This window comes from Coregonus lavaretus, assembly GCF_964263955.1.
Source record: "Coregonus lavaretus genome assembly, contig: HAP1_SCAFFOLD_1916, whole genome shotgun sequence".
NCBI lineage: Eukaryota > Metazoa > Chordata > Actinopteri > Salmoniformes > Salmonidae > Coregonus > Coregonus lavaretus.
The window spans coordinates 12,549-38,298 of NW_028166510.1; the positions used below are offsets into that span (position 1 = coordinate 12,549).

General features: G+C 43.8%; 3 protein-coding genes across 4 annotated transcripts in view; 2 read left to right on the forward strand and 1 right to left on the reverse strand.

Annotated features, from left to right (window-relative positions):
- Positions 1–1,456: 1,456 nt before the first annotated feature.
- LOC311114620 (glutamine amidotransferase-like class 1 domain-containing protein 1) lies at positions 1,457–5,481 on the forward strand. The gene is made up of 7 exons (XM_084189857.1): positions 1,457–1,573; positions 1,938–2,014; positions 2,125–2,230; positions 2,604–2,711; positions 3,031–3,125; positions 3,263–3,356; positions 3,825–5,481. The coding sequence occupies exons 1-7, from the start codon at positions 1,525–1,527 to the stop codon at positions 3,938–3,940; spliced, it is 645 nt and encodes a 214-aa protein (XP_084045983.1). The 5' UTR covers positions 1,457–1,524; the 3' UTR covers positions 3,941–5,481.
- Positions 5,475–16,540, reverse strand: LOC311114619 (chitinase domain-containing protein 1-like). Of its 2 annotated transcripts, none has more exons than XM_084189856.1 (13): positions 16,504–16,540; positions 16,046–16,192; positions 15,281–15,430; positions 14,418–14,550; positions 13,922–13,966; positions 13,311–13,417; positions 10,186–10,247; positions 9,179–9,271; positions 7,692–7,790; positions 7,393–7,542; positions 6,781–6,861; positions 6,543–6,585; positions 5,475–6,176 (listed from the first exon to the last, which is right to left on the reverse strand). In XM_084189856.1, exons 1-13 carry the CDS (start codon positions 16,510–16,512, stop codon positions 6,078–6,080), a joined length of 1,218 nt encoding a protein of 405 aa, XP_084045982.1. In that variant the 5' UTR covers positions 16,513–16,540; the 3' UTR covers positions 5,475–6,077. The 2 variants fall into 2 exon arrangements, with proteins under 2 accessions (XP_084045982.1, XP_084045981.1); XM_084189855.1 differs by having other exon boundaries at positions 7,692–7,820.
- A 2,819-nt stretch (positions 16,541–19,359) lies between these two features.
- LOC311114618 (DNA-binding protein SMUBP-2-like) overlaps positions 19,360–25,750 on the forward strand; it is a 38,231-nt gene continuing 31,840 nt past the window's right edge. The window contains exons 1-4 of the mRNA XM_084189854.1: positions 19,360–19,411; positions 21,201–21,283; positions 24,522–24,691; positions 24,900–25,095. Of these exons, the coding sequence (XP_084045980.1) occupies positions 21,207–21,283; positions 24,522–24,691; positions 24,900–25,095 (443 nt within the window). The 5' untranslated portion in view covers positions 19,360–19,411; positions 21,201–21,206. The remainder of the gene's footprint in view (positions 19,412–21,200; positions 21,284–24,521; positions 24,692–24,899; positions 25,096–25,750) is intronic.

A 25,750-nucleotide genomic window follows, 5' to 3' on the forward strand; every position in this document is an offset into this window, starting at 1 on the left:
TTTCAGGATGGGTGAAAACAGAGTTGGATCCTGTGGAATCGGTGAGGGTAACCAGAAGTGGTCTGGTGATAATTGTTTGTGTTTCTGCTGGTCAGAGGGAGTAGGCGCTCCGTGTTGAACGAATGGGGACAAGAAATGTGAACTGTTTTGCTCTCAAGAAAAGGGCTCCATTGAAAGGCGTGATTACTGGGGTAGCGGTAAATGTAAAAGCTGACCAACTGAAGGGGAAGATTCCCGGTGTTTGTGATGCTCGTTGTTTGGTGCGACGCAGACAGGGTGGCGTGAGTGGAGAAATAGAAGAGTCATTGTCTTTTGAGTTTTGAAATTGAGTCTGCCTGATAAAGTGATGTTAGGATATATAAGTTAGCCGGTACGAGCTAGTGTGCCATTACGTTGTTACAGGTGTCAACCTTATGGGCATGTGGCAGCAGTGTGTAGGTGGGAGGTTCTTAGGTGTGAGAAGTGTGCAGAAGGGCATGAGACAAAGGAATGTGCAGCATTGGGGAAAGTAGTGTGTGCTATTGTAGGGGTGGCCATGGGGCTGGGGATCAGAAATGTCCGGTGCGAGAAAGGCAGGTTGAGGTTTCCAGGGTTAGAGCAGAAGTTGTCATATGCGGAGGCAGTGAAGGAAGTAGAGGAAGATGGGTCAAGGGGGAGGGATCCTGAGAGGAGTGGTGTGAGTAGTAGATCTGTACCAGTACAGAGGGATAAACCAACAAGTGATATATGTTTCAGTAAGATTGGATTTTAGCCATTTATAGCAATGGTTATCAACTGTACTGCAGGGATGGAACATAAGTCGCAGAAAATAGATGTTGTGGTGGCAGCTGCAGAGAGGTATATGGGTGTGCGAGACTTGACATCAGAAGAGTTACAGGGTGTGTTAAGTGGTGGCGTCCCATCCTTTCAGACTGTTAGCCAGAGGTAGGAATAAATAGATGTAAATAGTGGAGGATGGTAGTTATTATTATTATTATTATTATTATTATTATTATATATTTTTTTGTTGCAAAGTGGTCCTCTGTAGCTCAGCTGGTAGAGCACGGCGCTTGTAACGCCAAGGTAGTGGGTTCGATCCCCGGGACCACACGTACACAAAAAAATGTATGCACGCATGACTGTAAGTCGCTTTGGATAAAAGCGTCTGCTAAATGGCATATTATTATTATTTATTATTATTATTATTATTATTATTATTATTATAAGGGAGTTGTACTCCAGTCTAGTAGGTGGCGGTAATACAACATTTATTGGCTGCCAACCGCCGTTAAACCTCATTGAAGAAGAAGAAGAAGAAGCGTTTTTGTCAAAGATATTCACATTGTTTTAAGCTCTCTTCACTTGCTACCATCCGATCTACCTAAGACTTTTATTTTGAAATTCGTTCAGTGTGAAAACGGGTGTTGTACTGTCATTGGCTAGATGAAACGGAAGTTGAACTGTGATCACTTCCTGTTTTCATATTTTTTTTGGTTAATGGTCTGTGGTGGTAGGCAACGGATTTGATTTTGATAAACCACTAAAATGTCTTCTAAACCCACTTGTCTAATTGTGGCCAGTGCAGCTGCACAAGGTAGGCGTTAACTAGTGAATGCGTTTACATATTATTAACATTTCACTTTATCCACTTCTGTCGATATGAGCGCCTCAGACTGGCGCTGCTGACTGTGGGTGTATGTCATGTGACGGACACAATGCGTCTTTTAATTTGAACTAACTTGATAGCTACTGTACCCATATTAGTCATGTTTTACAGTATCTTTTCTGTTTCAAAAAGGGCAATATTAATAATTTATAGCTGTGCTTATATCTTATCCCGGCTTGCTTGTTTGACACATAATCATTATCATATCGTACAATCATCACCATGAATGGCTTATCATGCTGCTGCTTTAGTGGCTAGCCTACTGTGTGTCAATTCTCTCTTCTCTCAACAGGAGTGTCTGCTCGGTCGTTCCATCAAGCCTTCTGTCTCTGCAGTTCGGTGTTCAACCTGCAGACGGCGACACCAGGGGTGAGACACACACGGAGACGCACACACCGAAAAAACACAGACCCACAAACAGACAAACACACACCGAAAAACACACACACACGATGTTGGTGTCTTTTTATTATTTCCAGGGGAAGCCCATAGATTTTGTCGGGGTGGATGAAACCACAGCCAGATGGGTACAAGACTTCAGCCAAAAGTATTTTGCAACCCCAGCCAAGTTGGAGTCAATAGATGGTAAGATCCACTTATGATTACACGCGGCAGGTAGCTTAATTGTTAAGAGCGTTGTGCCAGTAACCGAAAGGTCGCTGGTTCTAATCCCCGAGCCGACTAGGTGAAAAATCTGTCGACGTGCCCTTGAGCAAGGCACTTAACCCTAATTGCTCCTGTAAGTCGCTCTGGATAAGAGCGTCTGCTAAATGACTAAAACTGTAAAAAAGTATGTAGCCTTTGTATACTTCTTAGCCTCGTCCAAAATGTGTTAGTTGTTAGACAGTAATTCAGCGGTCAGTTCTTTTGACTGTTAAGATCATTACAAATGGAAATAATTGGCATAATACTTTGCCGACGGTCACGTGATGATGTCATGACCGTCACTCTATTCCAGGTGCTCGGTATCAAGCTCTGCTGATTCCAGACTGTCCTGGGGCTCTCACTGACCTGGCGCACAGTGGCTCTCTGGCACGTATCCTCGCACACTTCACCTCACAGCAGAGTTAGTACCCTGTGCTCCATCCCCCTAGCCTCTAGTGTAGCTCTCTATAGGGCAGATCCCCCTAACCCAGATCAGGTCTTTATTCAATCCGCTAAAGCCCAATACAAATGTAAAAGGTACTGTTCCTGCATTCATGGTAAACGCTGCATGTGTCGGCTCAAGAGGAAATGACCTTAACGTTTCTATCACAGTCTGCAACACTTCAGCCATCCAGCTAAATCTCGGGACTCAAAACGTTTAGAAACTAATATTGTCAAACATTGTCGCGTGGTTTGTGAGACGTTGTTTTGCATGACACTACCATGTCTGTACCTACCAGAGCCGGTGTGCGCTGTGGGACAAGGTGTATCTGGTCTGTGCTGCGCCGTAGTAGAGGGACAGAGGTGGATCTTCTCCGGCTACAGTCTCACAGGGGTAAGTGTCTCTTTTAAGGGGGGGAAATACCTCCCCATTCCAAATCCATAGAAGCCAATGATATACCCGATTAGCTTTAAAAGATATGGTTACTAGTTTTATACAACTTCCATTCTCCCGGTTGTGTTATTTCCCAGCCGTCTGTGTTTGAGCTGGTGAGGAGCCCAGACTTTGCCAACCTGCCTCTGATCGTGGAGGACTTTGTCAAGGACAGCGGAGGATCATACACCGGTGAGTGTGGGAGATAACTAGTATTGTTGTTCCAGGAGGTCAACATTACAGAACGGTGTTGTTGTTTCAGGAGATCTACACTGCAAAGGAGTTGCTCAAATGATCAATAAGTAGGGTTGCAAAATTCCGGTAACTTTCCAAAAAATCAGGGTTGGAAGAGTCCCAGAATCAGGATGGAATAAGCAATAACATCCAGAATACTACAACCAGGATTTGTGGAAAACCTGTTTTTTGGTGGGGAAAGTTAGTGGAATTTTGCGACCCTATCAGTAAATCATATTGATTGGTTTCCTGCCATGTTCAACACTCCTTCAGAATGTACAGAGATCTGATTGGTCTCAGGTCTCTACACATGAGGAAGTAGTGTTGAACACCGCAGGAAGCCAGGAACCCAATCAATAGGACTCTGATGTGGATGTTAGTGTTGTGTGTAACCTGACGTATTTTCATATCGCTGTTCTTTTCCAGCTAGTCAGGAGGATGCCGTGCATGTAGTGATCGACAGACACCTGGTGACCGGACAGAACATACAGTCTACGTCAGTCGCTGTCAATAACCTCATCATGCTCTGTAATGGAAAGTAACATGTCTTCTGTTCTGCTACGTAGGGACCAAGCTAACAAGCCTTGGCCGGGATTCAATCCGATCGTGCTTTGTCGGCTATGTGCCACTTAAAGGTAATCTGCCATTGAATCAACATATGCAGCATTTACCATGAATGTGCGGGAACATTGCCTTTAAAGAGCAACTGCCTTTTAAAAAGCAACAAATCCATTTGAAAACGGCCAATTTGGTATTGATATGAGTTAGAAACTGTTGTTCTAGTGTCAACATTTACTACAAAGTGTAAATAGGATAATTCTGGTCATAAAGTCAGTCATCTAAAACAGAGTTTGGAACATCCGTGCGTCACTACGGGTAAATGAAGGTTGGGGTTTTGATTTGACAATGTCCTTTTGCCCGCTAACATGGGGTGAACAGCTGCAGTGATTGCTCTCTATCCAATAGCATAGACAAGTGAGACAGACCTGCTCAGCAGCGTCGACTTTGTTTACATAAGACAACAAGTCACGCATTTCTTTACTTGAGAAATACTGCACCAAACACCTTAGATGTAAAATTACACAACTAAAACATCCTTGGCAAAAACGTCTACATTTATTACAGATGTATTGAGTTATCTTAGATTCATTCTGGGGATTTTGAGGAAGTGAAAATTGGCTGTCGCGTCTACAGTGTCTCATGGGGGACAAACATAATTAACCAAACACGGAATCGGTCAGGAAACACACCTGCAAGACTGAAATGTGGTTTTTCTAATGAGCAACAGAAAAACACTGGCCAATCTGCGTGTTCCATGGCTCTTTAAAAGGTGCATTGCCCACAAAGCGCGATCGGATTTAAATCCCAGCCTTATTTTGACATGAACGGGATATGATCGATATCATTTAGCAGACACGGCTCATACAATACAGTAAGAAAACGGAACCTTTCAAATACAGAAGCAAAACCTCAAAGTAGACTTCCTTTACATTTAGTTATATGAAGGACAAATATAAAGGGTCTGGGTAAAAAGGGATTTAGTAATATATTTGATCATGACGTTTAGTTGGGCCTTGAGGACATGCTGTACGTGTGACTCCTGTTTTATGTATTGTACACCAGGGTTGGGTCAATTCCATTTCAATTCAGAAAGGAAGTCAACCAAATTACAATTAGATTCCAATTTTTCCTTATAATAATATAAATTATATGCCATTTAGCAGACGCTTTTATCCAAATCGACTTAGTCATGTGCGCATACATTTTTACGTATGGGTGGTCCCGGGGATCGAACCCACTACCCTGGCGTTACAAGCGCCGTGCTCTACCAATTGAGCTACAAAGCATTGAAGAGAATTGGAATTTCAGTTCACTTCCTGAATTGACTGGAATTTAAATGGAATTGACCCCAACCCTGGTGTACAGAAGCTGTTTCTAGTACTTCTAGATCGGCTGCCATTTGTCAAACCTAATCAAGCAGCAACCAGTGAAGGTATTAGAAAAAGTAGCACTGTATCTATGTAGGACTTCAATTTCTATTGTCGATTACATTTTTATATTAAAAAAACAACACTGAACAATGTACCTTTTTTATTTCATGTCAAATGTCTTCTAAAGAAACATAACACATTGCCACATTCCTGCAGTGGGCAGCAGACTAATGCCTGATTATAACGGTCACCCTGACAAACATGCCTGGTCCTGGACTAAAGGGCTATTTTCAATTGAGATTCAGGACTAGGCTTAATCTCTGTCCGGGAAACCAGACCTTAAAAATGATATTATGTATTATTCTATCTTACCATTTCATATCAGTATTTCCATTTAAAAACATGAACACCTTCTGTGTGCCACATCCCATAATAACCCTGTTATAAGCCCCAGTTGAAAGCTGCTTTGATGGATGATTAACTAACTCTTGCCAAGTTGGCAGCTTCAAGTTCCTTAGTTCAGTCACATTTACTCTGTATACACAACTTGGCCTCCGTCTCCTACAATCAACCGATGATCACCCTGGTCTTCATGAGATAAGAGACGTCGTTCATTCCAGGTAGTCAAAGAAATAACAGTGTAATCCTCATGCTTGTTGGTGCTCAGCAAATATTACCATGGACTGTACATTTGCAGATATTTTAGCGGTTGATTAATTTGCTAAAGAAAGGAGCTTGAGTGTCTTTCTCATAGAAGATCGTAGAAATAGTCCAATCCCTGACCCAGTTCCCACATGGAGATTCCTGTACCTAACTCAGTGGCTAAGGAGATTCGTTGATGGAGAGACTAGAGAAGAGAGGGAGAGATGCAGAGAAGAGGGCAATACATGATAAGGATCTGTGTTTCTGGAGAAGGCGGCAATACATGATAAGGATCTGTGTTTCTGGAGAAGAGGGCAATACGTGATAAGGATCTGTGTTTCTGGAGAAGAAGGCAATACGTGATAAGGATCTGTGTTTCTGGAGAAGAGGGCAATACATGATAAGGATCTGTGTTTCTGGAAAATGTTTGATCATTAATCAACTTAACTTAAACCTGGTGTGCCATGATACTCTATACGTGTGTATTTATTTGGTTATTTTGAGAATCATCTGCAGATGTATATGGTGTCTGATGTATTCTGTACATCAAATGGAGGTCAAAAGGTCATACCTTCAGTGTTGGGTAATAGACCACATGCTTGACTCCATTGCTCCTAGAATGTGGAACATAAAATCAAGTGAGTTATTGTGGTGTGATGATACTGGCAAGATATCAGACAAGACAAGCCCCATTTCTTCACAAAAACTGTAAATAAAAGGAGACCTGAATGGAAACTGCACTTCATATAATCTGGGAATGATGGTTCTTTGAGTTGTCATAATATGAAGCTGAAGTAGACTAACTGTACCTCTTGTAACTGAAGTAGTGCTCCTCAGCCTGGTCATCCCATAGTAGTCTGGGCTTCAGCTCCTTCAAGAGCTCAATGAACCTTTACAGGGAAGAGAAGAAAGGAAGGGGGATAAGGTCTGGGAAAGGAGTATAAATCTAAACTATTTGCCTGTTGAATATTATATGGAGTAACTCGTGTTATTGCTGGGTAATACGTAGTCTAGGCTTCAGCTCCTTCAATAGCTCAATTAACCTTTACAGGAAATACCAGAAAGAGAGAGAGAGAGGGGGGTGAAGGGGGACTGGAGGTGACAGAAAGAGAGAGAGAGAGAGAGGTAAAGGTGGACTGGAAGTGACAGAAAGAGAGAGAGATGGGGGACTGGAGGTGACAGAGAGAGAGAGATAGGGGTGAAGGGGGACTGGAGGTGACAGAAAGAGAGAGAGAGAGGTGAAGGGGGACTGGAGGTGACAGAAAGAGAGAGAGAGAGGTGAAGGGGGACTGGAGGTGACAGAAAGAGAGAGGCCATTTCTGTCCCATAAAATAACCTGGCAGTTTCTGTACCGTCTTCTGTATAGATTACTGCTACTAGAGAACGACTACCCGTATTAAGTATTATTAGGAGTATCCTACCTGCCCCCCAGCAGTGGTTCAGCTCCGTGGGTGGAGAAGTCCTGTCCATACAGGTTCAGTCCCAGCAGTATCTTGTGCCTCCATTGGGTGTTGGGGGACAACTCTAGAACACATTCTCTGACCCAGGGTAGAGGGGAGCTGGGGCCCGGTCTAGGAGGGAGCAGAGAACCTGACATACTGATATACTAACAACATAGGAGTGGCCTATAACATCTGTCAAATGTTCAGTGATGGTCATTTTACGAATATAATATTTTTAATGAAAGGATGTGATTGTTTCAGTGAGAAGGAAATCTTACCGTTCAGAGGAGAAGTCGTAGGTCATTAGACTGAATCCGTCCACTACGGGAGCTAACTGCTCAAACTCCTCTCTCCCGAACATCCCCGGCTGGCCTGAACTGATCACAACAGAAAGATGAACCTCCTCCCTGCCGTTATTACATGGATCAGTTAGATCAAAGACATGGTACGAATGGTATTGCAGGGATTTTCCTGCCATCGAAATCCTTGGGCGGGCAGCCTAAGCATTCTTCCGGGATGCTTAAGTCAAAACATTGCAATGTATTTTCGGGATGGAAAAACACATTCAGTGTAAATTAAAAACGACTAAAACCAGATATAAAGTATGTAGGAAAGATAACAGGGAATTTAAGATGAATTCAAGTCATACCCGTTGATGACCTGTTAAACTGCCACTATCAAATGTTCTGGTTAAAGTTTGATGCCAGACTGGATTCAAGGACACACTGATAATGATAATAATGATAATGTATCTGTGACTCTGTGATTCTGGAGCAGCTAATGTCATCTTCCTACAAGCCTCTCTCACTGGTGTGATTCTGGAGCAGCTGATTTCATCTTCGGTACCATTAGCCCAGGGTCACTACGCCTTGTTTAGAGTTCCTACAGGATTTAGTGACATTGTTGACAGAACAGTTGTTCCTGATAGTGGTTCTAAAGTCCTTCTCTAGGCCTGTTCCACATTCTTCTACGCTCCAACGCTGGAGGTTGTCTCCCTGTTCCTGATAGTGGTTATAAAGTCCTTCTCTAGGCCTGTTCCACATTCTTCTACGCTCCAACGCTGGAGGTTGTCTCCCTGTTCCTGATAGTGGTTATAAAGTCCTTCTCTAGGCCTGTTACACATTCTTCTACGCTCCAACGCTGGAGGTTGTCTCCCTGTTCCTGATAGTGGTTATAAAGTCCTTCTCTAGGCCTGTTCCACATTCTTCTACGCTCCAACGCTGGAGGTTGTCTCCCTGTTCCTGATAGTGGTTATAAAGTCCTTCTCTAGGCCTGTTCCACATTCTTCTACGCTCCAACGCTGGAGGTTGTCTCCCTGTTGCAACGGATTGATTTTTGATTTACTTTATCAATGACTGCTCACCTTTTTCCCTTAACAGACCTATAGATTTTTTAATAATATAATCTTTGAGAACTAACAATCACCCAAATAAAAGCTAGACATTCAAGGAGAATTGAAAATTACAAAAACAATGAATTTAACAGTATTGATTGTATTATGTTTGAGGAAAAGAACACAGCTTTAGCCATGGCATAATGCATAGAATTGCAGGAAATTAGCTTTAAATCTGCAACGTTTTCTCCCAGCTCCATGGAGACATCTGTAGAATTGCAGGAAATTGTATTAAAAATACAAAATACATGTATCTACACCGCCAAGGTCTCTAAAATGTTCTACAAAATTCAGCCGGGCTGTGTTTTAATGATCTGCTAAAATAGTAAATCAATCATGTTGTGATATTTCTGTGACGTCTGTATCACCTACCTTGGTGTGACGGCTGGCGGAATGACCAGTACACAGTCCAGTTTCTTCTCCTTAAGAGCCTCACAGATGTGTGTCACCATGTGGACCAGCTCCCTGAATGGAATAGTGTTTACAGTAAATACAAACTACGGTTCAAAATGTGTCTTCAGAGGGGTTCTTACCATGGCTAAGACAGGTTCACAGGGGTTCTTACCATGGCTAAGACAGGTTCAGAGGGGTTCTTACCATGGCTAAGACAGGTTCAGAGGGGTTCTTACCATGGCTAAGACAGGTTCAGAGGGGTTCTTACCATGGCTAAGACAGGTTCAGAGGGGTTCTTACCATGGCTAAGACAGGTTCAGAGGGGTTCTTACCATGGCTAAGACAGGTTCAGAGGGGTTCTTACCATGGCTAAGACAGGTTCAGAGGGGTTCTTACCATGGCTAAGACAAGTTCAGAGGGGTTCTTACCATGGCTAAGACAGGTTCAGAGGGGTTCTTACCATGGCTAAGACAGGTTCAGAGGGGTTCTTACCATGGCTAAGACAGGTTCAGAGGGGTTCTTACCATGGCTAAGACAGGTTCAGAGGGGTTCTTACCATGGCTAAGACAGGTTCAGAGGGATTCTTACCATGGCTAAGACAGGTTCAGAGGGGTTCTTACCATGGCTAAGACAGGTTCAGAGGGGTTCTTACCATGGCTAAGACAGGTTCAGAGGGGTTCTTACCATGGCTAAGACAGGTTCAGAGGGGTTCTTACCATGGCTAAGACAGGTTCAGAGGGGTTCTTACCATGGCTAAGACAAGTTCAGAGGGGTTCTTACCATGGCTAAGACAGGTTCAGAGGGGTTCTTACCATGGCTAAGACAGGTTCAGAGGGGTTCTTACCATGGCTAAGACAGGTTCAGAGGGGTTCTTACCATGGCTAAGACAGGTTCAGAGGGGTTCTTACCATGGCTAAGACAAGTTCAGAGGGGTTCTTAACATGGCTAAGACAGGTAATGGTATCACGTCGTACTGGGTTACTCACTGTCTCTTGTTCCCTCCTAACTGACTCCACAGCTCCAGTGTATAGCCGTCAAAGCCTTCTGTCTGCAAAGGCAGAACACAATGAGCATTTCCATTTTACATGTTAGTCGTTTAGGAAACACTCCTATGAAATAAACAGCGGAAGTCAACGTCTGCAACAAACAGTCACTTTGGGGCATCCTACTGTATATGATCATATTTACCGTTAGAAAAACACACATAACATTCAGCTTTTTGGCGGTTGGTAAATTGTTTTCAATCTCACTTGCCAACTGATGTTATATAAATGTACTATACTGCATTACTATTAGTATTATATCGTGAAATCAACTCCTTAAGTTTTTTTTGTATTGTTTTTTTTATTTTACCTTTATTTAACTAGGCAAGTCAGTTAAGAACAAATTCTTATTTACAATGACGGCCTACACCGGCCAAACCCGGACGACGCTGGGCCAATTGTGCGCCGCCCTATGGGACTCCCAATCACGGCCGGTTGTGATACAGCCTGGAATCGAACCAGGGGGGTCTGTAGTGACGCCTCAAGCACTGAGATGCAGTGCCTTAGACCGCTGCGCCACTCGGGAGCCCACATGGACAGACCTGGTGCCCCAGAGACCAGGGTTTGAGCCCCGTCTCCCTCCAAGCTGTTTCTTTTCTGTTTAATTTTTTATTTCACCTTTATTTACCCAGGTAAGCCAGTTGAGAACAAGTTCTCATTTACAACTGCGACCTGGCCAAGATAAAGCAAAGCAGTGCGATAAAAACAACAACACAGAGTTACATATGGGGTAACACAAAACATAAAGTCAAAAATATCACAGAAAATATATATACAGTGTGTGCAAATGTAGCAAGTTATGGAGGTAAGGCAATAAATAGGCCATAGTGCAAAATAATTACAATTAGTATTAACACTGGAATGATAGATGTGCAAGAGATGATGTGCAAATAGAGATACTGGGGTACAAATGAGCAAAATAAATAACAATATGGGGATGAGGTAGTTGGGTGGGCTAATTTCAGATGGGCTGTGTACAGGTGCAGTGATCGGTAAGGTGCTCTGACAACTGACGCTTAAAGTTAGTGAGGGAGATAAGAGTCTCCAGCTTTAGAGATTTTTCAGCTCGTTCCAGTCATTGGCAGCAGAGAACTGGAAGGAATGGCGGCCAAAGGAGGTGTTGGCTTTGGGAATGACCAGTGAGATATACCTGCTGGAGCGCAGACTACGGGTGGGTGTTGCTATGGTGACCAATGAGCTAAGATAAGGCGGAGATTTGCCTAGCAGTGATTTATAGATGACCTGGAGCCAGTGGGTTTGGCAACAAATATGTATTGAGGACCAGCCAACAAGAGCGTACAGGTCACAGTGGTGGGTAGTGTATGGGGCTTTGGTGACAAAACGGATGGCACTGTGATAGTCTACATCCAATTAGCTGAGTAGAGTGTTGGAGGCTATTTTGTAAATGACATCGCCGAAGTCAAGGATCGGTAGGATAGTCAGTTTTACGAGGGCATGTTTGGCAGCATGAGTGAAGGAGGCTTTGTTGCGAAATAGGAAGCCGATTCTAGATTGAACTTTGGATTGGATATGCTTATTGTGAGTCTGGAAGGAGAGTTTACAGTCTAACCAGACACCTAGGTATTTGTAGTTGTCCACATACTCTAGGTCAGACCCGCCGAGAGTAGTGATTCTAGTCGGGTGGGCGGGTGCCAGCAGCGTTTGATTGAAGAGTATGCATTTAGTTTTACTAGTGTTTAAGAGCAGTTGGAGGCTACTGAAGGAGTGTTGTATGGCATTGAAGCTCGTTTGGAGGTTTGTTAACACAGTGTCCAATGAAGGGCCAGATGTATACAAAATGGTGTCGTCTGCATAGAGGTGGATCTGAGAGTCACCAGCAGCAAGAGCGACATCATTGATATACACAGAGAATAGAGTCGGCCCAAGAATTGAACCCTGTGGCACCCCCAGAGACTGCCAGAGGTCCAGACAACAGGCCCTCCGATTTGACACATTGAACTCTATCTGAGAAGTAGTTGGTGAACCAGGTGAGGCAGTCATTTGAGAAACCAAGGCTATTTAGTCTGCCAATAACATTTATATTTACATTTTACATTTACTCTTATCCAGAGCGACTTACAGTTAGTGAGTGCATACATCATTTTTTATATTTTTGTATTTTTTTTTTAAATATATTTTTTTCATACTGGCCCCCCGTGGGAGTCAAACCCACATCCCTGCCGGCCATTCCCTCCCCTACCCTGGACGACGCTGGGCCAATTGTGCGCCGCCCCATGGGTCTCCCGGTCGCGGCCGGCTACGACAGAGCCTGGATTCGAACCAGGATCTCTAGTGGCACAGCTAGCACTGCCTTAGACCACTGCGCCACTCGGGAGGTCAATAAGAATGCTGTGGTTGACAGAGTCGAAAGCCTTGGCCAGGTCGATGAAGACGGCTGCACAGTACTGTCTATTATCGATCGCGGTTATAATATCGTTTAGGACCTTGAGCGTGGCTGAGGTGCACCCATGACCAGCTCGGAAACCGGATTGCATAGCGGAGAAGGTACGGTGGGATTCGAAATGGTCGGTGATCTGTTTGTTAACTTGGCTTTCAAAAACTTTCGAAAGGCAGCACAGGATGGATACAGGTCTGTAACAGTTTGGATCTAGAGTGTCACCCCCTTTGAAGAGGGGGATGACCGCGGCAGCTTTCCAATCTCTGGGGATCTCAGACGTTACGAAAGAGAGGTTGCGACAATTTCGGCAGCTAATTTTAGAAAGAAAGGGTCCAGATTGTCTAGCCCAGCTGATTTGTAGGGGTCCAGATTTTTCAGCTCTTTCAGAACATCAGCTGTCTGAATTTGTGTGAAGGAGAAGCGGGGGGGGGGCATGGGCAAGTTGCAGCGGAGGGTGCAGAGCTGGTGGCCGGGGTAGTGGTAGCCAGGTGGAAAGCATGGCCAGCCGTAGCAAAATGCTTGTTGAAATTCTCGATTATTGTAGATTTATCGGTGGTGACAGTGTTTCCTAGCCTCAGTGCAGTGGGCAGCTGGGAGGAGGTGCTCTTATTCACCATGGACTTTACAGTGTCCCAAAATGTCTGAATAAAGCAAAAATGCCCCTCCTTACCTTAGCTACGTCCACCATCTCAGTCCCCAGCTCCTCGATCTCATCCTCACTGCCAAGAACACTCATATAGTCCTGGTACGACCAGCCGTCAAATAACAGGCGAGGAACTGAGCGGAAGAGAAGAGAAGAACAGGATCATGTGCCATGTGTTTGGGAATCATGTGAAATACAGCAAGATTCTATCCCGTATTTTAAGCCTCGTCCAGAAATGAGAATTACACCAAAAATGAAAGCAGTTGTCTGAGTACAGTGCTGGACCATCTGACATAAAAAGACAAGGGGACAGTTTGATGAAAAATATTGAAATAAACGTTCAAATCCAGACATGTCACATGATTACCAAACACCGGGCCCTATTTTAGGACTAGAGAGCAGGAGAGTTTGACCAGAAGGAGAGTTTGACCAGAAGGAGAGTTTGACCAGAAGGAGAGTTTGACCAGAAGGAGAGTTTGACCAGAAGGAGAGTTTGACCAGAAGGAGAGTTTGACCAGAAGGAGAGTTTGACCAGAAGGAGAGTGATCATTGGAGCTGCAGGTGACTGAATGATACCGTAGTGAGGTCATCTGGGAATATACTTAAAGTAAAAAAAGCTGAGTTTAACATACACTTACGCATTTTGATTTTTTTGTTTGCCTTCCGCACAGCTTTTACCCAACCTACAAAAGAAGGAGAGAGTTTTTATCTTTGAAAGACACAACTTTCTATATTTTCTCTATATTTCACATCTACTCCCTTAGTAAATGTACATATTTCTTAGGCATCACAACTTTTGTCTGACAACATCACAACTCTGGCTGACAACATCACAACGTTTGGCTGACATTACTCCTGCTAGTCTATGGCAGACCTGGGTCATGGTCATGAAGACCGGTGATATGGAAGCTCTCTGGTCCCCTTACCTGGGTCATGGTCATGTAGACCGGTGATATGGAAGCTCTCTGGTCCCCTTACCTGGGTCATGGTCATGTAGACCGGTGATATGGAAGCTCTCTGGTCCCCTTACCTGGGTCATGGTCATGTAGACCGGTGATATGGAAGCTCTCTGGTCCCCTTACCTGGGTCATGGTCATGTAGACCGGTGATATGGAAGCTCTCTGGTCCCCTTACCTGGGTCATGGTCATGAAGACCGGTGATATGGAAGCTCTCTGGTCCTCTCCGTCTCAGCTGAAGCCACACTGGAGACACAGAGGTCAGCTTGGAACCAAACATCTTGGCAACATCGTAACCATGGGAGTTCCACTGGAGGATGGGAAAAGAAAGCGACGAGAGAGAAAGTGAGAGAGAGAGAGAGAGAGAGAGAGAGAGAGAGAGAGAGAGCATGAGAGAGAGAGAGAGAGAGAGAGAGAGAGAGAGAGAGAAAGTGAGAGAGAAAGTGAGAGAGAGAAAGTGAGAGGTTATATGAAGAATTGATTCAGAAAGTATTTAAGGAGCCTATTGATGAGCTATAGCTTTTACACAACAGTAGTAACATAATAGTTCCACTATTAAAACACACAGACATTAAAACAGTAAAAGCAGGGTGATCAGAATCAACCAGATAGACACATTGGTACCTGCGGGCAGGCTGGGTACCAGTCTGTACTGAGTTATCATGCTCCTCCTTGCCATGCTAAACATGGAGTACAAGGAGTACACCAGGTTCTGGATTAAAGGCTGATCTGCAGGCAAAAATGGACAACATTTCTGTAGAGGACCAAGTTTAACTGTTGTTCAAAGGTGATCGCAGCGTTCAGTCTGGTTAAACCTGGCTACAAACCAACACACCAACCTGCTTTTACGGACTTAAACAGCGCCTGACAATAGACTAAAATAGGTGTCGGTACTGTTTATATTTAGGGTCGAGGAACTATGCAATACTTTTAAGCCAATCGTTTTTATAAGAGGTGCAGGAAGTCAAGCAGTATAACTTTTGTGTTGCCGGATCTCAGCTCCCATGAGAGCTCATGCCCAAATCAAGCACTGCACTTACAGGAGTTATATATCCCAGCACGGGCCCTTGGAACGTGTGTTTAGTCACAGCCCGTTGGCAGTATCTCCTCTCCTCCTTTACGATGTCCTTCCACTGAGGGTCAGCAACAACAAGACCTCGCTCCAGCACCGACTGCTCCGCCTGGGACGTCTGATATAACAACAATAATACACAAAACACAAGATAAAACGATCTGCGTGTGTAGTTGTAAAAACCAGACCAACTGTAGTCTCCAGGGTTGGGGTCCATTCGAATTTGAAGGCTGTCAATTCAGGAAGTAAACTGAAATTCCAATTCAAAATCATTGGAAAAAAGGGCATCTATTTTCAATGGTTTCCTCAATAACCTGAAAAAGGCAGAAAATGTATTTCTAAAAGTTGTTCAATTTCTTGGATTTTAACTTCAAAATCACCTTCCTGAATTGACCCCCAACCCTGGTAGTCTTGGAGGAATACACAGCAACAGTGGGAACTGGGATGAGACTAGCTGAACAAACAGTGACAATTTATATCATTCATTCATTGTGGTCTATGTCCCTTCTACAATACTGGTCATTTACTGAAATCAGAACTGGGTAGAGGGGGAATACAAAGTCCACACTTTCCCCACACACATGGGCTGAGCCCTAGCTAAGGACATTTAACTCCAGTGTCCATAATATGCGTAGCTAATTGAGGCCATTACATACACTGGTTCCAGGATGGAAAAGAGTGATTCCACCACTCATCCTCATCATAAAATCACCACTATCCTCCTCTTCCTCACCTCTGGCTCTTGTGTTTTGGAGTCCTTCTTCTTGGCATCAGTCCTGGACAGCGTAGCACTAACATCGCTGACCAACAGCGCAGACAGGATGGTGTGTAGCACAAGGATGAACATCGCTTCTGCTCTCATCTTCTCCTCTGAGTCAAGCTACACAGAGACAGGGAATGACACCAATTGCTGCTACTGCAGTTGGCTGCACCAACACGAAATGAAAAACGGATTTCTAGCTAACTTATCCAATCAGATAATTACAAGTTCTAGCTAGTGTGATACAGGAAACTGTGTCGGAAGCATTTGTGAGTTCCGGCCAAAATCACGCTGCCTGGCTAGAGTTACGATGTTATTGTTATCGAGTCAGCTAGACACCCAAAGATGCATGGTGCCCACTGCCAATTCAACATTTTTATATGAATTATAACCAGTGAGAAATCACGAATATACTAGCAATCTCACTCAACTCTACCCATGCAGTTAGTTGCAGGTCCTTGTGTCTTGTGTGAACCATAGAGAATGATAGAGAACTCTAGTGGCCAAAAGGCGATGTCAACAGGTATTCTCATGGGCAGCGCCATTCTTCTTCTTCTGACGCTTTTATGGCGGACAACAACCCGAAAAGGTGTATTGCCGCCACCAACTGGAGGGGTTGAAACCAAAACGAGGTCAAAAAAGAAAATCCATAGGTGACATGGAAACTAACTTAATCCACCCAAATAAATATAGTACATTAACAAAACTCCCACTTCTTCCTTCTTTCAAATCTCCATATCTCCATTCTCAGACTCTAGGGCCTGAGACGCTGGTACGGCTTGTGACAATATTACATGTAACTCCTTCGCAGAGAAATCTTTCAGCCCCAGGAACCTCTCCGCCGCTTCCACAATGATTTATATCTTCCTGGACCTGCAGCCTGCAGTGAAGGCCTATCCACCACCATGGACTCTTCAGGAGCACCATTCAAACCCTCAACCCTTTTAACAGCTGCTGCATATGAAATGCTCTGGACAGCCCTGACTTTGGCCACCTCACTCTCTTTCACCCTTGTGGGGCATTCAACAGACGTGGCTTCATGGTTCCCAACACAATGGCAACATGTCACGTTTTCATCACTTTTATAACACATAATATGATCTTTTCCACAACTTGGACATCTCTGCTTCTCCCTTCTGCAAACACTTGAAACATGACCAAAAGCTTTCGAGTGATCACACTGCATTGGTCTTGGGATAGATGCTCTGACTCTGTAGTTAATACACCCCAACTGCACTTGAGTAGGGAGAGACTCCATATCAAAAAACAAAAGAACAGATAGACTCTTCACTTTTTCTTCATTCACCACACGATTCATCCAACGTGCATCAATCACTCCAGTAATATTTTTCATCTCTTCAACATCTACTTCCCAGGAGAGTCCAGAAATGACCCCCTTGAGGGGTGCCCTGTTCCTAAGGGACACACACCACACTTCAAACGGATCAAATCGGGTGAGACGCAACACACATTTCTTCTGATCCTCAGAAGCACAAAAAATCAAAACAAGCCCGCCTCTCGTGATCCTCACAGCCTTCACTCTACCCAGCACTCTCTCCACCAGTTTGGATAGCTCAAATGGATTCCTCAAGATTGGTAATTCGATCAGCTGCTCCTCATTAACAAACCGTCCTCCTACAAGATAGGAAGTGACATCACTGTACCTTACTTTGCTCCGTTTTCCATTATTTTGGACAATATTCAAATTCTCCTTGATTCTACCGCCATTAGATTCAGAATCCACTTCATCGTCTGCTTCCGCCATCTTTTCCGTCTCGACACAACTTTCAGGTTGTGTCTTGTTTGTTCTTCCCCACTCTCACTCTGGCAGCGCCATTGAGGGCTTTCGCCATTTTAATGTGATCAACTGGGTAAGAAATTCACAATTCATTGGCTGATCCCTCTTGGAGTCCAACAGGGTCATCAGGAGGGATCAGCCAATCGTGAAGAAGAAAATGGACTACTTCAAAATGGAGGTTGCCTCAATAGAGCTCGCCAGTTTGTAGTCCTAAAACCTATATAATGAGTTACCTCTGGTTCGTTCAGCCATTCCTATGGGGAAAATTAATGGGGAAATATAGGGTTTTGGGATAAACGCAGAAAATAAGGTTAACACTGGTTTAGGAAATCTTATACATTTTGTTCTATGATAATATCAGTCAGGTAACATGACCTTTATAAATGATGAAGCGTTTATGTTTTGTTCTATGATAATATCAGTCAGTTAACATGACCTTCATGAATTATGAAGCCTTTATGTTTTGTTCTATGATAATATCAGTCAGTTAACATGACCTTCATGAATTATCAAGCCTTTATGTTTTGTTCTATGATAATATCAGTCAGTTAACATGACCTTCATGAATTATCAAGCCTTTATGTGCTTTTTTTTATTACATAAATGCTTCAATATTCACAAAAAGTGACGTTAGCTGATGAAGATGATCACATAGACCAAAACGTATAAGATCTCCTAAGCCTGTGTTTACCACAGACCTTATTTTTGGAGTTTATCCAAAACCCCTACAAAAACTCCATTCATTTTCCCATAGGCTTTGTCCAACGAACCATGGCGGAGTTAGCGCCTGCCTGTGCACGCACAGACGCCATAATCAAAACCATATAGGGATGCTTTCTCTATCGTTCTCTATGGTGAGTACGAGCTCTTTGACAGCTAACTAGCAAAAAAAGAAAAAAGAAAGAAGAGACACTTCCTGGTCCTCTTCTTCTTCTTCAGTGGGGTTTATCGGCAGTTGGCATCCAACGTTATGGCGCATTACCGCCACCTACTGTACTGGTGTGGGCCAGAGACAGGAAGAAACTAAATCCTACCTGCCAACCCAGTTTCTTTTAAAAAAAAGATAACAAAATATGTGAGACTATATCTAATGACGTTCTACTCAACATACTCTTTAAACTAATTTCCTGTATCCCCTTCTCCCTCATACTAGATCTCATCCTCTCTCTTTCCCTCTGATACTGCCCACACTGTAGCAATACATGCTCCACAGTCTCTGTTTCCTGACCCTGGTCCTCCAATTGTGGTTTTCAAAATAAGAGTTTTGTATTTGGAACTTTTGCTCATGGAAGTTGCACAATGAAATAAACAGATATTACAGCATACAACGTTTATAGGAAAAATCAAAGGACAGAGAATAATCTTTTTTTGGTACCAAAGAAAATAAACTGTCTGTAGATTTATTCAGCAACTTCCAACCTAACCCTCGCTCCAGCTCAGCAGGTGGCGATATACATTAGACGTTTGCAACTAAATGACGCATTATTCCACCGAAGAGGAAAATAATGAATTCGCTCAACTCAAACTGATTCAACTAGCAGGTAGTTTTTTTTGTTTACCTACACTAGTTTGCTGTCGTTATAGAAGTGATATCTAATAAGGAGTTGGGAATTATAGCTAACACTGTTAATCTGCCGTTTTTTTGTGTGTCATTTTCTTAAATGACAGTAGCAGCCATAGATCTATGGTAGGCTAGCTAGTTAGCCTACCTAGCTAGCTGGATCTTTTACGTTATTGAGTTAATTTTTTACAGGGACAGTGCACATTAATCAACGTTTCAGTAAAATTGTCGACTAATTTTCAACCGCAGTCCCTGGGCTGGTTATTAAAAACCATTCCAATAACAGTGACCAACACAGGACGAGCAAGACGTAGCATGCAGACAGAGGAATAGCCCAACAAAACAAAATGCATAAAGGCAACTAAGTGTTTCCACACCTCACAAGCTACAGACAACATGGAAATCAGCAATACACAGCTAGTAAATGTGTTTACAAGTCTGTCTTTTAGCCATGTCTTTTTAGGTTTTTTTGTGTGAAGGTGCGATAGGTGGTACACTATAGATACAAAAGTATGTGGACACCTCTTCAAATTAGTAGATTCGGCTATTTCAGCCACACCCGTTGCTGACAGGTGTATAAAGTGGAGCACACAGCCATGCAATCTCCATAGACAAACATTGGCAGTAGAATGGCCTTACTGAAGAGCTCAGTGACTTTGAATGTGGTACCGTCATAAGATGCCACCTTGCCAACAAGTCAGTTCGTCAAATTTCTGCCCTGCTAGAGCTGCCCCGGTCAACTGTAAGTGCTGTTATTGTGAAGCAGAAACGTCTAGGAACAACAACGGCTCAGCCGCGAAGTGGTCGGCCACACAAGCTCACAGAACGGTTCACCATCTGGCAGTCCGACGGACAAATCTGGGTTTGGCGGATGCCAGGAGAACGCTACCTGCCCCAATGCATAGTGCCAACTGTAAAGTTTGGTGGAGGAGTGATCTGGGGCTGTTTTTCATGGTTCAGGCTAGGCCCCTTAGTTCCAGTGAAGGGAAATCTTAACGCTACAGCATACAAGGACATTCTAGATGATTCTGTGCTTCCAACTTGGTGGCGACAGTTTGGGGAAGGCCCTTTCCTGTTTCAGCATGACAATGCCCCCCGTGCACAAAGCGAGGTCCATACAGAAAATGGTTTGTCGAGATCGGTGTGGAAGAACTTTGGGATGAATTGGAACGCCGACTGCGAGCCAGGCCTAATCGCCCAACATCAGTGCTCGACCTCATTAATGCTCTTGTGGCTGAATGGAAGGGGCGGGCCATTCAGGATCTGGAATACAAGACACGCGTCTGTGTATTGCACAAGATTTCCCAACTCAGGAGCTCATTCTGTGTGTGGATGCTACAGGAGCTCATTCTGTGTGTGGATGCTACAGGAGCTCATTCTGTGTGTGGATGCTACAGGAGCTCATTCTGTGTGTGGATGCTACAGTGATGATGTCTACCCAGCCCTTTGAGAGCCTGGTGTAGACAGACTGAATGGGTTTTAATGTTGTAAAGCAAGCTGTTCACTACAAGCTCACAGCTTAAGTCCACATTCATTGCATGGCTTGTTTTGTTACAACCTTCAGCTCCTAACGCCAGCCAACTTCAAATAGAATGTAAATGTAAGAATTATCTACACAGTTTGTCAGGAGCACCCTATCAGCTCAGTACCCACGACACGTCATCATATTTCTGCAACCTCGGTAGAGCATCAGACTTTAGCTACTTGTGTTTATGTTTTGAAATCAATCAAGCAAATGTATTTATAAAGACCTTTGTGTAATTTTTCAGTGAGAAATGGAGGTGGAAAGCTTTGTGTCCAAGACCCTAGAGCTCCTTCAGGAGGAGAGAGAAGCGGAGATCGAGGAGACAAGGTATGTATTTAACTCCAATATTATGTTGGATTCCAAGTGTCTCAATGTTGAGTTAGCGTCAGTTTAGCCTTTTAGGTCACAATGCGTGATACATACAGTGCCTTGCCAAAGTATTCATCCCCCTTGGCGTTTTTCCTATTTTGTTGTATTACAACCTGTAATTTAAATGATTTGGACATACACAATGGACAAACACAAAATAGTCCAAATTGGTGAAGTGAAATGAAAAAAATAACTTGTTTAAAAAAAATGCTAAAAAATAAATAACTGAAAAGTGGTGCGTGCATATGTGTTCACCCCCTTTGCTATGAAGCCCCTAAATTTATTTATTTATTTATTTATTTCACCTTTATTTAACCAGGTAAACCAGTTGAGAACAAGTTCTCATTTACAACTGCGACCTGGCCAAGATAAAGCAAAGCAGTGCGATAAAAACAACAACACAGAGTTACATATGGGGTAAAACAAAACAAAGTCAAAAATACAACAGAAATACAATTAATATACAGTGTGCAAATTTAGCAAGTTATGGAGGTAAGGCAATAAAATAGGCTATAGTGCAAAATAATTACAATTTAGTATTAACACTGGAATGATGTGCAAGAGATGATGTGCAAATAGAGATACTGGGGTACAAATGAGCAAAATAAATAACAATATAGGGATGAGGTAGTTGGGCGGGCTAATTTCAGATGGGCTGTGTACAGGTGCAGTGATCGGTAAGGTGCTCTGACAACTGATGCTTAAAGTTAGTGAGGGAGATAAGTGTCTCCAGCTTCAGAGATTTTTGCAATTTGTTCCAGTCATTGGCAGCAGAGAACTGGAAGGAATGGCGGCCAAAGGAGGTGTTGGCTTTGGGGATGACCAGTGAGATATACCCGCTGGAGCGCAGACTACGGGTGGGTGTTGCTATGGTGACCAATGAGCTAAGATAAGGCGGGGATTTGCCTAGCAGTGATTTATAGATGGCCTGGAGCCAGTGGGTTTGGCGACGAATATGTAGTGAGGACCAGCCAACAAGAGCGTACAGGTCACAGTGGTGGGTATTATATGGGGCTTTGGAGACAAAACGGATGGCACTGTGATAGACAACATCCAATTTGCTGAGTAGAGTGTTGGAGGCTATTTTGTAAATGACATCGCCGAAGTCAAGGATCGGTAGGATAGTCAGTTTTACGAGGGCATGTTTGGCAGCATGAGTGAAGGAGGCTTTGTTGCGAAATAGGAAACCGATTCTAGATTTAACTTTGGATTGGAGATTCTTAATGTGAGTCTGGAAGGAGAGTTTACAGTCTAACCAGACACCTAGATATTTGTAGTTGTCCACATACTCTAGGTCAGACCCGTCTAGAGTAGTGATTCTAGTCGGGTGGGCGGGTGCAAGCAGCGTTCGGTTGAAGAGCATGCATTTAGTTTTACTAGTGTTTAAGAGCAGTTGGAGGCTACTGAAGGAGTGTTGTATGGAATTGAAGCTCGTTTGGAGGTTTGTTAACACAGTGTCCAATGAAGGGCCAGATGTATACAAAATGGTGTCGTCTGCGTAGAGGTGGATCTGAGAGTCACCAGCAGCAAGATCTGGTGCAACCAATTACCTTCAGAAGTCACATAATTAGTTAAATAAAGTCCACCTGTGTGCAATCTAAGTGTCACATGAACTCAGTATGTATGTGTGTGTGTGTATGTATATATATATATATATATTATATATATTATATACCTGTTCTGAAAGGCCCCAGAGTCTGCAACACCACTAAGCAAGGGGCACCACCAAGCAAGTGGCACCATGAAGACCAAGGAGCTCTCCAAACAGGTCAGGGACAAAGTTGTGGAGAAGTACAGATCAGGGTTGGATTATCAAAAAATATCTGAAACTTTGAACATCCCACAGAGCACCATTAAATCCATTATTAAAAAATTGAAAGAATATGGCACCACAACAAACCTGCCAAGAGAGGGCCGCCCACCAAAACTCACAGACCAGGCAAGGAGGGCATTAATCAGAGAGGCAACAAAGAGACCAATGATAACCCTGAAGGAGCTGCAAAGCTCCACAGCGGAGATTGGAGTATCTGTCCATAGGACCACTTTAAGCCGTACACTCCACAGAGCTGGGCTTTACGGAAGAGTGGCCAGAAAAAAGCCATTGCTTAAAGAAAAAAATAAGCAAACACGTTTGGTGTTCACCAAAAGCCATGTGGGAGGCTCCCCAAACATATGGAAGAAGGTACTCTGGTCAGATGAGACTAAAATTGAGCTTTTTGGCCATCAAGGAAAACGCAATGTCTGGCGCAAACCCAACACCTCTCATCACCCCGAGAACACCATCCCCACCGTGAAGCATGGTGGTGGCAGCATCATACTGTGGGGATGGTTTTCATCGGCAGGGACTGGGAAACTGGTCATAATTGAAGGAATGATGGATGGCGCTAAATACAGGGAAATTCTTGAGGGAAACCTGTTTCAGTCTTCCAGAGATTTGAGACTGGGACAGAGGTTCACCTTCCAGCAGGACAATGACCCTAAGCATACTGCTAAAGCAACACTTGAGTGGTTTAAGGGGAAACATTGAAATGTCTTGGAATGGCCTAGTCAAAGCCCAGACCTCAATCCAATTGAGAATCTGTGGTATGACTTAAAGATTGCTGTACACCAGCGGAACCCATCCAACTTGAAGGAGCTGGAGCAGTTTTGCCTTGAAGAATGGGCAAAAATCCCAGTGGCTAGATGTGCCAAGCTTATAGAGACATACCCCAAGAGACTTGCAGCTGTAATTGCTGCAAAAGGTGGCTCTACAAAGTATTGACTTTGGGGGGGTGAATTGTTATGTACGCTCAAGTTTTCTGTTTTTTTTGGTATTATTTCTTGTTTGTTTCACAATAAAAATATTTTGCATCTTCAAAGTGGTAGGTAAATCAAATGATACAACCCCCCCCAAAAATCTATTTTAATTCCAGGTTGTAAGGCAACAAAAATAGGAAAAAAGCCAAGGGGGGTGAATACTTTTGCAAGCCACTGTATGGCCCCAGAAGCCAGAGTATTGCATGTGGCCCCTTCCATAACCAGTGTCGTTTTGTATTGAAGACCCCTTCCAAAGGAACCGTACAAAACTGACCATGTTTCCTTTCTGTTGTTTGTTTTTTTAAAGATGTTTTGGTCTGTATGTATTGTGTTCGTTGCTAAATGAATTGCCTCATTGAGGACATGAATCTGAATGTTTCCTCTGGTTGTGTATCTGTAGGCTATGGCAGGAGAATGTCTCTCTGAAAGATCTCCAGAGTAAAGGCGTGTGTCTTCTGAAGCTGCGGATAGGAAGCCAGTCGACTGGCCTTTATGGGCGATCGCTCATCCTTCTAGAACCCAGAAAACACATGGGCGTCTCCGTGCTACCTAGCAACAACTTTGGACCCGGTAAGAACGTTGAATATCATAGCTCATGCTCTAGCCATCTTTATGTAATTATCTACTGTATGAAAGACTTTACATACAGTGGTAGCCTGGTACCATATATTCTATGGCCATTGGAGTTGGCAAAAAGCACAAACGGGTCTATGAAAAGGCTATTTACATAGGCTAAACTAAATGAATAACTCTCTGATTGGTTTGTCTGTGGTTGCAGGAGACATAGTGGGTGTGTATGACTTGGATGGCTGTAAGCCGTCCTCCCAGCTGGCTACTGGCGTAGTGACCCGTAGCAGTCAGTCAGCTATAACCGTAGCCTGTGAGGATTCACCAGACGGGCTCAACCTGGACACAGACGCTCTGTACAACCTCATGAAGCTGGCTAACGATGTCACGTACAAACGCATGAAAAAGTTAGTAAGAAAACCTATGCCTGAGTTTAACCGTTACCCTGACCTTAACCTCACTCCCTAACTCTGACTCTAATCCTGACCTCACTCCCTAACCCTGACTCTAATCCTGACCTCACTCCCTAACCCTGACTCTAATCCTGACCTCACTCTCTAATCCTGACCTCACTCCCTAACCCTGACTCTAATCCTGACCTCACTCCCTAACCCTGACTCTAATCCTGACCTCACTCCCTAACCCTGACTCTAATCCTGACCTCACTCCCTAACTCTGACTCTAATCCTGACCTCACTCCCTAACTCTAATCCTGACCTCACTCCCTAACCCTGACTCTAATCCTGACCTCACTCCCTAACCCTGACTCTAATCCTGACCTCACTCCCTAACCCTGACTCTAATCCTGACCTCACTCCCTAACCCTGACTCTAATCCTGACCTCACTCCCTAACTCTGACTCTAATCCTGACCTCACTCCCTAACCCTGACTCTAATCCTGACCTCACTCCCTAACCCTGACTCTAATCCTGACCTCACTCCCTAACTCTGACTCTAATCCTGACCTCACTCCCTAACCCTGACTCTAATCCTGACCTCACTCCCTAACCCTGACTCTAATCTTGACCTCACTCCCTAACCCTGACTCTAATCCTGACCTCA